At 51.2% G+C, this 14,312-nt stretch overlaps 7 protein-coding genes across 7 annotated transcripts; 3 read left to right on the top strand and 4 right to left on the bottom strand.

The window, feature by feature from the left end:
• The first annotated feature begins 14 nt into the window (after nt 1–14).
• mrpl4 (mitochondrial 54S ribosomal protein uL29m) lies at nt 15–1,110 on the top strand. Its single transcript, XM_073757082.1, has 3 exons — nt 15–571; nt 639–805; nt 861–1,110. Exons 1-3 carry the CDS (start codon nt 211–213, stop codon nt 987–989), a joined length of 657 nt encoding a protein of 218 aa, XP_073618134.1. The 5' UTR covers nt 15–210; the 3' UTR covers nt 990–1,110.
• Nucleotides 1,111–1,190: 80 nt separating this feature from the next.
• On the bottom strand, nt 1,191–2,569 carry BDV17DRAFT_288844 (uncharacterized protein; the record flags this gene model as incomplete). Its single annotated transcript, XM_073761505.1, has 2 exons — nt 1,191–1,845; nt 2,307–2,569. The coding sequence occupies 2 exons, from the start codon at nt 2,567–2,569 to the stop codon at nt 1,191–1,193; spliced, it is 918 nt and encodes a 305-aa protein (XP_073618133.1).
• A 1,485-nt stretch (nt 2,570–4,054) lies between these two features.
• BDV17DRAFT_256492 (secretory pathway gdp dissociation inhibitor) lies at nt 4,055–6,258 on the top strand. The gene is made up of 7 exons (XM_073757081.1): nt 4,055–4,203; nt 4,265–4,289; nt 4,346–4,405; nt 4,471–4,498; nt 4,555–4,900; nt 4,950–5,762; nt 5,816–6,258. The coding sequence occupies exons 1-7, from the start codon at nt 4,158–4,160 to the stop codon at nt 5,902–5,904; spliced, it is 1,407 nt and encodes a 468-aa protein (XP_073618132.1). The 5' UTR covers nt 4,055–4,157; the 3' UTR covers nt 5,905–6,258.
• On the bottom strand, nt 6,238–6,836 carry BDV17DRAFT_288842 (PaaI family thioesterase; the record flags this gene model as incomplete). Its single annotated transcript, XM_073761504.1, has 2 exons — nt 6,238–6,666; nt 6,720–6,836. 2 exons carry the CDS (start codon nt 6,834–6,836, stop codon nt 6,238–6,240), a joined length of 546 nt encoding a protein of 181 aa, XP_073618131.1.
• A 217-nt stretch (nt 6,837–7,053) lies between these two features.
• BDV17DRAFT_14446 (lytic polysaccharide monooxygenase auxiliary activity family 9 protein) lies at nt 7,054–8,448 on the bottom strand. Its single transcript, XM_073754361.1, has 2 exons — nt 8,433–8,448; nt 7,054–8,332 (listed from the first exon to the last, which is right to left on the bottom strand). Exon 2 carries the CDS (start codon nt 8,150–8,152, stop codon nt 7,352–7,354), a length of 801 nt encoding a protein of 266 aa, XP_073618130.1. The 5' UTR covers nt 8,153–8,332; nt 8,433–8,448; the 3' UTR covers nt 7,054–7,351.
• A 499-nt stretch (nt 8,449–8,947) lies between these two features.
• Nucleotides 8,948–10,733, top strand: BDV17DRAFT_14442 (CDC73 C-terminal domain-containing protein). Its single transcript, XM_073754360.1, has 2 exons — nt 8,948–9,776; nt 9,834–10,733. The coding sequence occupies exons 1-2, from the start codon at nt 9,123–9,125 to the stop codon at nt 10,566–10,568; spliced, it is 1,389 nt and encodes a 462-aa protein (XP_073618129.1). The 5' UTR covers nt 8,948–9,122; the 3' UTR covers nt 10,569–10,733.
• Nucleotides 10,734–11,675: 942 nt separating this feature from the next.
• flbA (developmental regulator FlbA) lies at nt 11,676–14,001 on the bottom strand (the record flags this gene model as incomplete). Its single annotated transcript, XM_073761503.1, has 4 exons — nt 11,676–11,825; nt 11,878–12,065; nt 12,116–13,244; nt 13,324–14,001. 4 exons carry the CDS (start codon nt 13,999–14,001, stop codon nt 11,676–11,678), a joined length of 2,145 nt encoding a protein of 714 aa, XP_073618128.1.
• Nucleotides 14,002–14,312: the final 311 nt, after the last annotated feature.

Raw genomic sequence — 14,312 nt, 5'->3', positions numbered from 1 at the left:
TAACCCTGCCATATATTCTACGATCTTATACCATAGTGAAATCACATTGTCGAGCTACAACAGCTTGCACATGGTACCACCGCGGTCAGACCAGCATGACACGTGATCTAGCCGCGGAAAAAGTCAGCTCCCGCCAGAGCCCCAGACCCCGATCTCTCCAACAGAAACAGCCTCCGACTTCGACGAGATCAGTCCGCCATTGTGGTCACCATGCCCCGTCAATCCGTCGTGCGACTGGCTCGCCAGTACGGCTCGTTCCCCCCGGCTGAATTGCCTCCCGCTTACCTCGCGCCGTCTCTCCATTTCCCTCTGAACCGGTCGTCCGTCCAGAGCTCGAACTTTTCGTCCACCGCACCTGCCCATGGGCGCGATCTTAGCAAGTCGCGTGCCGTGTCTGCAATTCACCGAACCGGACCCAGGTTCAAACTGAGTGTTTCGAAGTACCCTCTGCCCAAGCCTGTGTCGCCCGAGAACCTTGAGAAGCGCGATACGACCCCGGGCCATGGACTCTGGGCATTCTTCCCGAAGGATCGTCAGGCTTTGAGTACGCCGGAATATGACAATGCGCATGGTTAGTCAAGGATTTTTCTTTATAGTCTTGTATGCCGACGCGCAGCTGCTTAATTTGAGCGTTATAGGGCGGTCCTGGTCCATCCAAGAACTCCGCGAGAAATCCTGGGACGACCTCCATTGCTTGTGGTGGGTTTGTGTCAAGGAGCGCAACCGCATAGCCACCTCCGATCTTGAGAGACAGCGTTTGAAGGCAGGATACGGAGAATGGGAGTCTCAAGAGCGGGATCGAGCAGTAAGGCTCTCCGCTTCCGAACCAACATTTGACAGTGAACTGACGATTTGATCAGATTCGCGTCACACAGAACAGCATCAAGCACGTTCTCCGAGAGAGATGGTATGCCTGGGAGGATGCTCAGGCTCTTTACAAGAAGGGATACCGACCTCAAAATGAGGAGGATCCTGTCGAGGAACCATAATTGCTTTGAGCCTCCTTTGAAAGGCCCTCTATCGACATTTCCCGTCTTATCTAGACTCTGTACTTCTACATGTTCAATTAGCATTTCACAATATCATAGTCTTATGAAAATTTTCTGCGTCTATGGATTCCAATATCCCGAACCACGAAGCACTATCCTGGTACCACCACAGGCAGTACTTACTCCGCAGGCCAACCCTACCTAAAGAAAATTGGCCAACCCTGCCCTCTTAATAAACCAACACAACCGACTCATACATAAATGATCTTGGGTCGACGAGACAAACGCCTCCCAATCTTCAACATCCTCACTCAACCCCCCGAACAACCAGTCCCTCAACCCCTCCTCAATCTCAATCATACAACTCCAATCATCAATCTCCCTTGTAATAAACGCCATTGACCGCAGAAACCTCATGAACTCTTCATTCCCCAACCCCTGATACGGAAAATCAACCAGCAGACTGACGTGCACAAGAACACCACTTTCAACTCCCGTCCTCAGATTTATATCCTGGCTCATGTTCAAGTCGCCGAAGAGCGAGATGTCCTTGTTGAAGCGCTCGTTTAGACGCACTTTTATGGATCTCAGCAGGTGCCGCCCGTGGGCTTCGGCTGAAGCGAATATACCGTCGGGATGCTCGAATAGGGCTTTGAAGACTATGGGGTATGTTTCTGGGTTGTATTCGAGGTAGTCGCCCTGAACTCCCTGGTTGATGAGCTTGACGTATTTCTGTCTGCAGGTTGGGCACATTGTTCGGTATATTGTGCACGCGTATGGCATTTTGGTGACCTCGTTTTTGGCTGGTTTAGAGAGGTTGTGGTAGGTATAGGTGGTTCGTGTGGTGATGATATCCCTAGGAGGAACAGAGGTCAGGGCCCAGTGTATGAGGGTACTGTGGCACTATTGACCTCTGGGCCTCTTATGGGGAAGGATATTTATACTCAAGCCAGCCGCGCGACAAAGAGGCATGGTAACAAAGATATAGGTTGGAATTGTGAATGCTATAAAGATACCCAAGTGCGAAGAGGAAGGATTGTGAAGGAGAAACAGGAGAGACATACTTCAAGTAAAACCAGGCATAATGAGCCAGCAAACACACTCAACAAAAGCAACCACATCTCATTCCCCCTCCAAAAGCTGCAAAAGCGGCCACAACATCCCCTCATTGCACTGAGCCCTATGCGGCACTCCCGCCCTCTACAAAAACCACCCCAGCCGCGCCAAACTAAAATGATCAGAGCCCCTGCAACTCATCATCAACCCTCCAAACTGGGCGTGCGCCCTTCAAACAATTCATCATCAACATCAACATACCAAGGAAAGTCCACGAGGAGCCTAATCCGCACGCTGGGCTTGTCAAAAGCCTCGCAGGGGCCGCGGTACTTATGGCCGCGGGCATCGGCAAAGACAGGGTTCTGCTTGAAGCGTCTGTAGAGTGTCTCTGCTACTTTCTTGCGCAGGTTCGCGGCGTAGGCTTCTAGATGGTCGTCGTAGCGGTATATGAATTGGCAGTTGAAGACGACAGGGTAGACGCCTTCGTCGTATTCGAGGTCTTCGAGGGTATCTCCGAGTTCCATGAGCTGTGCTTCGTGGATGGAGAAGTGGCGGCAGGCTTCGCCGAGGATGCGGCAGTCGTGGTAGGGTTGATAAAGAGGAAGGTAGATTGAGAACGGTCGATATGGCTTTGAGTGAGAGGGCGGCACTCGGATACAAATATACCAGTATTTTTAGCAAAGATCTTTGTGTAAAAAGGCTGAAAAGAGAAGAAAGGAAGAGTTGAATGCAAAGTGCAAAGAAAGAATCCGGTTACAAGTTCTGTTCTTTGATCTCGATTTTTATTATGCTGCCATCTATTCTACCTAGACGCGAATATCTGACCCACAGTCAACGAAAAAGAGGGAAATTTTGTCAAATCTCTTCACGAACCATTCCAGGCGAATCAAGCACAAGTCTTGTTCGCCGTCCCGACCAAATTCCGAGCCACTCAAATCAGAAAAGCTGCCATACCAGCCGGCAGCGGATGGACTATGGCTAGAGTCGAAGATGTAGTCCTTCATAAGCCGGAAATCCTGGCCAGGTTGCACCTTACCGGGCAATTCAACCAAGAAGTTTATTCACACGGCGAGAGATTCTGTGGGGTGCTGAAAGTTAAACGTCCGAACATCCATATAGACAGGAACTCATTGGTTAAAAAGCTCGTAGAGACGCCCCCGAACCTCTCCGTAGGTTTCTGTTGCCTCCTCTTCAGGCTTTCTAGCACGGAGCTGGGCCGCAAATACCACGGGAATGGGGCCACGAGGACGTTCGTACCGGATTGGAGAATGTTCTGGTTTCTGTCTTGCAGCCTCACACGAGAGAAGAACATAACCTTCCTTGCATCTTGCGCACATGTTGTTCAGGAAAGTGTGGCAAGCCATTCTGTTCACTGAGTGTTGGGGCTGACGTCAAGAGCTGAAAATTTGATAGAGATTTAGTAAGTTGATGTTTGAAGGGTATGATTCTGTAGCTGGGTGAGCATGACGACCATTATAAATGTAAGGTCACCAACATAGAGCAGCATGAAGCGCCCTGGTTTCCATCATCTCCCTCTACTGAGGTTTTGCCTCTGCGTGGGTTCCCAATGTTCGATGTTTGATTGCTTTGTACCCTATTTAGCCCCGAAAGCATACATTTGCGGTTGCTGGGAGGCCAGGGCCAGAAATCTTTGACATGTGGGACTAGGATAGTGACTTTTCAGATTCAAGGCTCATTATTCAGACTTGTTTCTTGAGTATGCTTGGAGTTGCTGTGAGCCTGATGCCATAATATGGGTGCGACATTGCGACTGAAAAGGGGCACCTGAGGGAGATTGCTCGCACGATCATGACATTGCCGGTCCAATAGATCAAGGACTATTTGGCCGAGCGATATAGATAGAAGCTTTAGTGGATATCGTGTCAAATAGTTATACCCCTGGAGGACTGGAGGATAGAAAGGAGATGACGATGGTCGAGGATAGTTTAGCTTGGCCGGGCCCTCTTAGTCTCTGTGCCCCTTCCACCTCACCGCTAAGCTCCATCCACCACCATCTCCGCATCCTCTTGCTCTTGTCCCCTCTCTCCTGGACATCTGCTATTTTTTGCTATCTCTCGTTTCTGCTCTGCTGCTTCAGCATCACTTTCCACGATGGATGAGATTGCCCCCGAATACGACGTTGTCGTCCTCGGCACAGGTATGTACATGCCTTCAGATTTACCCCGCTGTTTGCCGCCAGAGCTCACAATCCACTTTAGGCTTGACGGAGTGTGTGCTTTCCGGGTAGGATTCCCTCGTCTCTTTCTACTGGAACATCTCTAATACTCCTTTCCATATAGTGTCCTTAGTGTCAAGGGCAACAAGGTGCTTCACATCGATCGCAATGATCACTACGGAGGGTGAGCTGGCAACCCCGCTCCGCAGCTGTTAAGACGAAACATCAACCCGCTAACAACCAACTCAGCGAGGCTGCCTCGGTTAACATTGAGACTGTGAGTCCGAATATATCTTATGCACCGTCCATTGCTAACACCTTGTTCTCCCGCAGCTCTTCAAGAAATACGGCAACGTCCGCCCCGGCGAGGAGCCCTGGAAGAAGTATGGCCGCGTCAACGACTGGAACGTCGACCTAGTGCCCAAGCTCCTGATGGCAAACGGCGAGTTGACAAATATTCTGGTCTCTACCGATGTTACAAGATACCTGGAGTTCAAGCAAATTGCTGGTAGCTACGTTCAGCAGGGCAAGGGCTCCAAAGCTACAGTGGCGAAGGTGCCCTCCGACGCGGGTGAAGCTCTGCGGTCGTCTCTCATGGGCATGTTCGAGAAGCGAAGGGCCAAAAAGTTCCTTGAGTGGGTTGGCGAATTCAAGCCTGACGATCCATCCACTCACCAAGGTGTGTATTTCGGAACCATTGACTGAATTCAGGCCCTAATATAGGTTAGGTTTGAACATCGCTACTTGCACAATGAAGGAGGTCTACGACAAATTCTCGCTGGAGGACAACACCCGTGACTTTGTTGGTCACTCGATGGCTCTTTACCAGACTGACGACTACATCAACACGCCCGGCACCGCCACCGACGCCATCAACCGCATTCGTCTGTATGTGAACTCGATGGCCCGCTACGGAAAGTCGCCATACATTTACCCTCTATACGGCCTGGGAGAACTCCCCCAGGGCTTCGCTCGTCTCTCCGCTATCTACGGAGGTACCTACATGCTCAACACTGATATCGATGAGGTTCTCTATGACGACAGTGGCAAGGTCTCCGGCATTAAGGCCACCATGAAGGACCGCGAGGAGGGCGGCGAGACCATGAAGTTCGAGACCAAAACAAAGAAGATTCTTGCCGACCCATCATACTTCCCCGGCAAGGTTAAGGTCACTGGCTACCTGCTCAAGGCTATCTGCATTTTGAACCATCCCATCGACAAGACCGATGGCAGCGACTCTCTCCAGCTGATCATCCCCCAGTCCCAGGTCGGACGCAAGCGTGACATTTACATTGCCGTTGTCTCGTCAGCGCACAACGTCTGCCCCAAGGGCTACTACATCGCTATCGTCTCTACCATCGCCGAGACGGATGCTAACCACCATCTTGAGCTCGAGCCCGGTTTTGAGCGTCTGGGCGAGATCGAAGAGAAGTTCTTTGGACCTCCTATCCCGCTCTACGAGCCTCTTGAGGATGGCCGGAAAGACAACATCTTCATTTCCAAGAGCTACGACGCCACATCTCACTTTGAGACCACCACCGGTAAGTAGCCCTCAACCTGTAACTCAAGGAGCAGAGGTACTAACTTAAGATAGATGACGTGCGGGACATTTACCGCCGTGCGGTCGGAGAAGAGCTTGTCGTTGAAGGTCTCCGTGAAGGTCAAACACTTGCCGAGGAATAGGTAATTTGACCATACTGAAGGATGAATATACTGTTGTTTGGATGTTTTGAATTGAGCAATCATATCCTCCGTCTTCCTTTTGCATCCCGTCTCCATTGTGCTATCGCGCTATCTACCATTGTGCAGGTTGTTTGAAGTAGAGCTGGTTATCTTGCAGAAGTGCTCTTACAGAATAACCAGTCAGGTAGACAGAAACGCACAATAATAACCCTCACCAAATATCTTAGATAACATATCAAACAAAATGAGACCCTATTAAATATCATTATAATATACACGCCACCTAATGAAAACCCCAAGGAAAGACACGATCAAATCATACGGAACCCAGCTCTACAACTTCCCCGGCCCAGGATCCGTATTCGCCTTCTCATGATCACAAACCATACAAACTTCCCCTTCCCCCTCCCCTCCCCCAGGAATAACCTTAACAATCTCCCCCCTCAAAAGCGCCAACCTCTTCCCCACATTAACAATGCTAGCCCTCAACCTCACTTTTTCCCCCTCCCTCACAGGCCTGAGATACGTAACATTAAGATGCCGACTAACACCACCGAGCTGAAAGAACCCCGGCTTCGAAACAGCGAGCAATATCATGCTCGATAATGCATCGAAGAGCGTGGCCGCACACCCGCCGTGTAAGTTCCCGAGGTAATTGCAGTGCTTCGGCGCGATTGTGAATGTGAATGAGATGCTTGGTGTTGGGGTTAGGCTGGCTGAGTCGAATGTTAGGTTTAGGGCGGGGATGTCGATGGACCAGCGCTGGATGGGGATATTAGTATAGGTTCGATTAGAAGGGTGGAAGAGGTACGTACATCGGCTGCATCAGTCCTCCCCGCAAAGCGCTGCGCGATCTGGTATGTGTGTTCTTCGAAGTCGGATAGGGGTCTGGATGGGCGGCGGGGGCCGGATTGTGGGGGTTTGGATGGCATTGTAAGATTGATCTCTCTTATCGCTACTCAATAGCTACTCTTGTCTTTTGATGATCGGAATTTAGGAAGGTGTGGATTGTAGAGGGAGAAAGCAGTTGTAAGTTAGATGTTGGGGAAATACTCCGCAGCTGTACTACATGCCTTGCTCCGCGTTGATCGATTTGCCGAGGTTGCGGCGGCTTTTAGGTTTATTCTTACTAGTACGACTCGGTGGTCGGTCTTCATGCTGCGGCTATAGAGCTATATTTGGAGTTCTCAGGCTAATTTCTAAAGGCGAAGTTTAAGATCTAGGTCTACGAATGGTGTCTGCTCCTTGACTCCATAACCCGGATATCATTTCTGTCATGTCAACCATGGCCGAAACATCTCTTCCATTCAGGCTGATAGCAGTTCCCAGTTAATATGTTTTCACAACCCTAAGCTATGAAAGAGTTGTAACAGACTATATACAACGAACAGAAAAAGACAGACCAAGCTGCCACAGCCGAACATCAGAGCAACATAAGTTCTACCGCTTATGCCGTGGCTCCTGGGACAATCGCTGTCCCGGTTGAAGTAATAGCAGAGGTAGACTGCGCGACCGCAGACGCTCCAGCAATTAAGCTCGGTCCGGGAATGGTATAAGTCAATGACTGGTAGATATCGACCAGGATACCTGGGTCGGTTGAGGTATACAACTCGGTACCGAGGACGCCCTCAGGCTGCGCCGACCCACTACCCGAAATCTGCAAGTTGATGCACTGCATGTAGTTCTGCGCTCCGTTTTCCTCATGCGCGCCTTGAAGCGCAATCAGCTCATGGCGTAGGACGTAGTTCCCGGGTGCAATGTCTTCGGGGATCTTCACGAGCCACGCGCTATTGTTCTCGATGAGCTCGTCTGTACCCCAGTACCCAGGGACGGTGGAGTCGTCAATGAGTCCGACCTCGGAGATCTTGAAGAACTCAAGCATTGTCTTGTCGACAGTTTGGCAGCTGGAACCGCAGTTCGCGAGATAATCGAGAACGGGCCCATGATGTGTCTCTGGCCAGAGTGTCCATTGCAGATGGATGCTATCGCCGGCAGTGACGGGAATTGAGCCCTCACCGTTGGCAGCGTCGAGATGGCAGATGATATCAGGGGCGCTATACCCGTCAGTCGGAAAGCCGCCTCCCGTGTTCGGTGTACCCCAGGAGGCGACTAGGGGCACTTCTGCCATGTACGGGAAGGTGTTGATGTTCCAGCCTTCGTATGAAACACCATTGACGATGATGTTGGTGATATGGCCGTGGCCGAGCACCTTGGCGGCAAATGTCCCTGCTAGGAGGAGGCGCAACATGTTTCGCTAACCTGAATGTCAACAAGCAGAAGTGAGTGGATCAAAAAGTCAACTGCTTCAAGGCACCTCGTCGCTTGCCTTCATTTATAGACCATCTTGCAGCACTCCGTCCCTAATTCCCTAATACCCGGGTTCCTGGTCACATTCTTCACGAAACTTGGATATTCATGCAGGATAAGACTGTAAAGACAATAGATTAGTCTGGTCAATACGACCATACAGTGATCTCCTGGATCTTGGCGCTTCTTGGATCATATATGATGAAACGACTTCGACGCACAGGGCCGGACAAATGAGCGGCAAAGACTCCGGATCGAAACGGGCATGTCCCTGGTCTATCGATTCTTCAGCACACCCACTGCATTCTCTGGGTTGGCGCCCACGGGCCAGGAACATGATGCGCCTCGGCAATATTGGATGGGATTTGAACTGGAAAGGCCATCCGGAATCGCAAAGCTGTCATCGCTTCCTCCTCGATGGTCTCTACCTTGACGGGGGACACAGAAAAGACGCGGGTCTCTGTCCGGTCGACCCAAATAACTCCAGAGTTCATTCGGTTGTGAGAGAAAGCTGTTCAAGTCCGAAATACTTCTCGTTATTGAAACGTTCATGCCCTCCCTAATCGTTCTAGGTTGCAATGACCCTAGGTCATGCTCCAAGGTATAGAGGAGAATTTGGATGCATTCTACTCCTTTGAATTGATTCCCTCCAAGTACGAATGCGACCCAGCGATTCCCAAGAAGATAGGCAGAATTTGCGTCGGAACTGGAAGTTAAGTGAGGATGGATGGCATGAAGCTGATCGGGAGGTTTAATGTTGGATGCGTCACGTGACAGACTCTGTCAATGGAAGTGAAGCTCGAATCCGATTGTCACCACCGCACGTCTCCCGAACTCATCCACCCCGAATCTGCTTACTTCACGGGACCGCCTGACGGTTATTCGGAGTGTCATATTGTCTGCCATTAACAATGGCCACCGATCCCTCACTCCAGGATCCCCTCCTGGCCCTCCGTCGCGCCATTGCGGCTGGTAGCTTGCCCACCGCGACAACCTCCTCCGACCTCTCAACGGACAATGCAACCGAAGACCTAGCTAAAGCGACGCATTTATACTTTCAACACCCTTTACCGCAGTCACTCGCGCTCAATACACCCACCCGCTTCATCTCCAGCTCCTCCGAATCCCCAGTCGACCTCCGCGGTATCTTCTTCGCGTATCAGAAAAAGGATGTTGCGATTCCAGAGTACATTACCTCGGTGCAGGACCTAAACGAGTCGCTCAAGCAAAAGGAGGGCGGCGAAGGTGCACCCGAAGAACAGGCGCAAAATTTATCGTTCGTCGAACGCTTGGATCTCATTACGTGGTTGGAGGGTGCTTCAGATGACAGTGAATATATCAAGCCCCTCGAAGGCGCTGCAGTCCCGCCGGCCGCAGCTCAGGCTCAGACTTCTGCCAATGTCGCGTCCGGTGCGGCGGGTGTCTCTGCTGCCCCTGCTGCTCCTACGGCGGGAGCTGCAGCTGGGAAGGCCGGCAAGGTCATTGACCCTAGACTTCAGGAAATCTACAACGGGGAGCGCAAACTAGGAGACCGCAACAGCGTTCTACGAGGTATCAAGCAGACAGTGAGTTTAGGATGTATGAGCCTTGCTAGCCACCTTTGGTATTAATTGAAATGACAGGACTTCTCGCATGTCCGCAAAGTCGCCGAAACCTTCCTCGGCCGCAATCGATCACGAACAGGCCAATACCCCCCCGGCACCAAACCAGGCGCCAAACCGCACGCAATGGTCCCAACCCCCTCAGCCGGCCTCTCTCAACCGCGTAAAGGAACCTCCAAAACCCAAGACCCCATCATCCTCCTCTCCCCCTCCGCCTCCTCTCTCATCCGCATGTCCAACGTCCGCTCCTTCCTCGGCGACGGCGTCTTCGTGCCCCCAGACCACCCCTCCCACGGCATGGCCAGCGCAACAAACAATATCCTCTACATCCACCGCCCCCTCGGTATCGCCGACCCAACCTCCTCCTCCCGCGCCGTCACAGCCGGCTCGCAATCCCACCGCAAACCAACGCGCTTCATCCTCGTGGACAGCACCGCAAACTTCAAGCCCGACTACTGGCAGCGCCTCGTCGCCGTCTTCACTACCGGCCAAACCTGGCAGTTCAAGTCGTACAAGTGGTCTTCCCCTCCGGAACTATTCAAGCACGCCTCCGGTATCTATGTCGGCTGGCGCGGCGAGGACGTCCCCCGTGAAGTCCGCGGTTGGGGCCGTGGCGTGCGCAGCTTCGGCGTTGAGCGCTGGGATGAGAAAGGTGGTGTCAATGGGGCTGGTCGCTGGCGGGATCGTGAGGTTGTAGAGGGGATTTGGACTGCGATTGAGGAGGGCATGAAGTTGCGCGGATGGGGGTCTAAGTAGACTCGCTGAGAACAAGACTTTCTTTCCCTTTACCTATTTTGGACGTGACGTGATGTGATGTGACGTGACGGCGATGGTGACTGTGACTTGTACAAGGCGTTCTGCGGGCATTGGCGTTTTATAATCTACATAACTACTACCTACTTACTCAACCACTTACTTTGGATGTCATCCTTATGATCTACGTACTGCAGAACTAAACGGTTAATACGTCACGTCATTGGACGAGATGGATACGTTGTTACCTAGGCACACGTCTCCTTTGATGAAGGGGTGAACCAGAGTACACCAGCTGGAACCTGACTAGCGGATACTCCATAACTACAAAAGTCTAAAATTGGGTAGGTAAAGGCCACAAATATTTCCGAATATCTTTCTGCATTTCTGTCCTTGATAATATCATATGTATACAGCTAGCAGAAACGAAAGAAGGAAGAAGAAGAAATGGGGCCGCAATTTACCCGTGAAACAGGCAGGCGATCACATGCCGTAGAGAACAAAGTCCATGAAAATGCGAAGCGAGACCGGATGCTGGATGCAAGATGGAAAGGACAGACGAGGTATGGACATCTACATACTTGACAAAGGAGATACATAGGAAAATAAGAGAAGAGGATGAGACAGGAAGAGAGTATATGAGATGATATAAAGGACATAGCTCTTGAACTTCATGCATATGGAAGAGATAGGAAAGAGATGAGAAGAAAATAAACGCCACTCTAATGCTGCTCAACAAGTATGGTTCAGCCCTTGCTTTCCGGATGTTCTATCCAGAGGCCTAGACTAAATCCAAGAGAAGGAAAGAGGGTAAGAAAAGGGAGACAGATAACCTCAACATAACCGACTCAGACGTCTCTATCAACATGATCCGTGGATCATAACATCTTTCATATCTCGTGATGGCTCGCAAAAACAGTTCGCCGGTGGGAATCGGTATCGTGTATCGAGTGTCAAGTGTATATGGGAAACAATGCGGAAGACGTTCATATCGCAGACGTGGAATGAAGATGATTAAAGTGTATCGCGTGGAACAAACTCGTGCCTAGAATTGAAAATCGATGAATCGAAAATGACGGAATAGCCATCACATTCGTAAATACTTTTGTGTCATGAACGTTGCGAACGGCTCATCGATCGTTCCGGAAGGGGTGCAGGGGTTGGCGAGTATGATCTTCCACCACCAATCAGGTCATCCACGTCGTGCTCCTGAAGGATCGCAGCGTATTTCGGATCGCGCAAGAACTTGGGCACCGAATCCTGGACTCAAGTTAGCAAACAGAAGGCGAGGAGCAGAAATAGTGCAACTTACACTTGACATCAATTTGAACACCGATGTTTGTGCCATCTCGAACAGCTGTACGACCTCCTGAAGACTCTTGAACATAGCTTCGTCGTCTCCTACTGCTTTCGTCATGCGGCTGGCCAAGCTGTTGCGAAGCGCGTGGTCGATGTTGAGCTCGCAGGGAGATCCGGGGGCCAGGAAGGCATTGTAAAGACCTGTACAGGAATTAGACAAATTATCAAAAACTTTGGGAGGAATAGCTTACCGTAAGCAGCCGCGAGCGTCTCTCGGACAGCGTCAGGCTTCTTGAAGTGGCCTACTTTGTCGTGCTTGTGATACTGAGCAGTAAATTCGGACACGTCAATGTAGAATGACAAGTTCTCTTCGCAAAGCGAGAAGCGCAGGAATTCTCGGAACAGCAGGCGCAAAGCAGGGTCCTGTAAGATGTGGTTCAGGCGCGCATTGTTGGAATCTCTTGGAATTCCGCGACTGTCATAGGTAGTTGTGTCGCGAGCCTTGTCGCGGGCAAGCCAGCCACAAACGCGCTGGCCACGCTCAGTGATACCATAAATCGCGTTTTTAGAGGGTTGGAAGGCGACCAATGAGTTTTCGACCTGAGGAATAGACCGGTCTTCTTGTAGCACAGTAATCAAGCCATACTTGACGAAAAGCTCCGCAATCAAAACCGTTTCCCGGGGCTCGATGGTTGTCGAACAGTCCATCAACCAATCAACTGCACCTTTTCCGTGGAATGTGTTGTTAAACACCTTGTCGCCTACTTTGCGCTCCTTGGCCATTTTGACTCCTACCAAGCCGTTTGAGTAGTCGCTGAGCGAATCCGAATCCGACGTGGAAACACTGCTTTTCACATTGGGCCCGTCCTGTCCCGCAAAACGACGGAAGATAACCTCAATTGTAGCTCGGTCGTGGGAAAGCTTATCGGTGTCAGTATCGCGTTCCAAGTTGACCAGCTGCATCGTGTTACGCGGCGATTCCAGAACGTCGGTGACATGGCGCGCCGTGATACCATTTCTCTGGCAGAATCTCTGCAGGATGTTGATTCCTTTAGGTGTAAGCTGGTACAGAGCGCCCTTCAGTGGGAACGTGTGCGAATATTTGCCGTCTACCGATTCGATAAAGCGAGCATCCACAAACCGCTGACAGACCGAGCGAGCCATTTCTTTGGCCATTGAGAAAGTAGTCGTGGTGGTCGTGGTCACAATGCGGGAAGGGTCTTTCGGGTCGGGCATGCGGTTCGATTGGGAGAATTTGAGGGAACCTAGGTTGTTGATGGCTTCCTCCGATGTGAATGTGTGATCATATTTCGTGAAGCGTACGCGGTGCGAATCCAGTTTCAAGCTGACCATAAGCGTGGAGAAGAGGTCCATAAAATCCTACCCAGACAAGCAAAAAGTGTCAGCACTCGTTTCATGACACATCAGACTGTTTGCAACAGAGTCATGGGTGTAATACCTTTGTGAAAGGACGGTCATCCTCTGTCATACGCAGCAGCCTTGACGACGTTTGATGCATCTTGGCTGGAGAAAGATTGGGCGCGGGAGTCGTTTGTTGTTCGGAGATTGGCGGAATGAGTTGTATAGTTTGGCGACGTCTATCTGGTCTAGAGTCGGGCAGCTCGGTAACTGCTGAAATAGGCTCAAACAGAGCAGAGCTCGACTTTTCACTGCTTCCGCTGCCGTCGGACAATGGCGGGGATAGTGGGACAGTGTCTGGTACTTCGCCGACGCTCAGTTGAGAGGCCTTTCGCGAATGCTTCTGGAGGCTCCCGGACGAGGCGGACTGGCGAAGAGGGTAATTCGCGGTCGAGCCGATAGCTGAGAGGTTCGCAAGAGCGCTAGAAGTCTTTTCCCGAGCGAGAGCAGCAAAAGAGCGTCGATTCCGGCGGGAGATCGATCCAATGACTGAACCTGTGAAACTTGGTGTTGTGGTAGAGGGGACAGCGGTAGTGGCGGGGACGTCGGAGGTGATGAAGGAGGAGGTGGAGGTAAAACTTGGGAGACCGAAGTCGACCGCAGATGAAGGAGGAACAGTAACCACCACAGAAGAAGAAGGGGCGGACTGAGGCTGATAATGAAGTTCTGAAGAGGGAGGGGATCCTTGGTTGAGGGGGACAGCAGATATGGTTGGCATTGAAAGCGCAAACCGGAGTGGGCAGCGGGCAGTAGTGGGCAGTGGGCAGGCAGTGGGCGTGGGCTGTACGGGCAGGGCAGAGGAAATTAAAAATAAAATACGAATACAGGCAGATAACAGGACAGGAAAGGATGACGAAAACCAGGCTAAAACCGGAGGGGGGAGCAGAATGAGGAAAAAATTGGGGGAGGGGAAAGGGAGAGAGAGCGAGAGGATCAAGGGAGGAGGGAAGGGAAGGGAGAGGTGGAGGTCTTGCAGACTGGAATTGGATAGAGAGAAGACAAAACCAAATGAAACCAGAAAATCAAATA

The sequence above is a fragment of the Aspergillus undulatus genome, assembly GCF_047715775.1.
Source record: "Aspergillus undulatus strain CBS 261.88 unplaced genomic scaffold BDV17scaffold_10, whole genome shotgun sequence".
Lineage (NCBI taxonomy): Eukaryota > Fungi > Ascomycota > Eurotiomycetes > Eurotiales > Aspergillaceae > Aspergillus > Aspergillus undulatus.
Note: the sequence above shows the minus strand (reverse complement) of the source record. Positions and strands in the feature narration are given on the sequence as shown.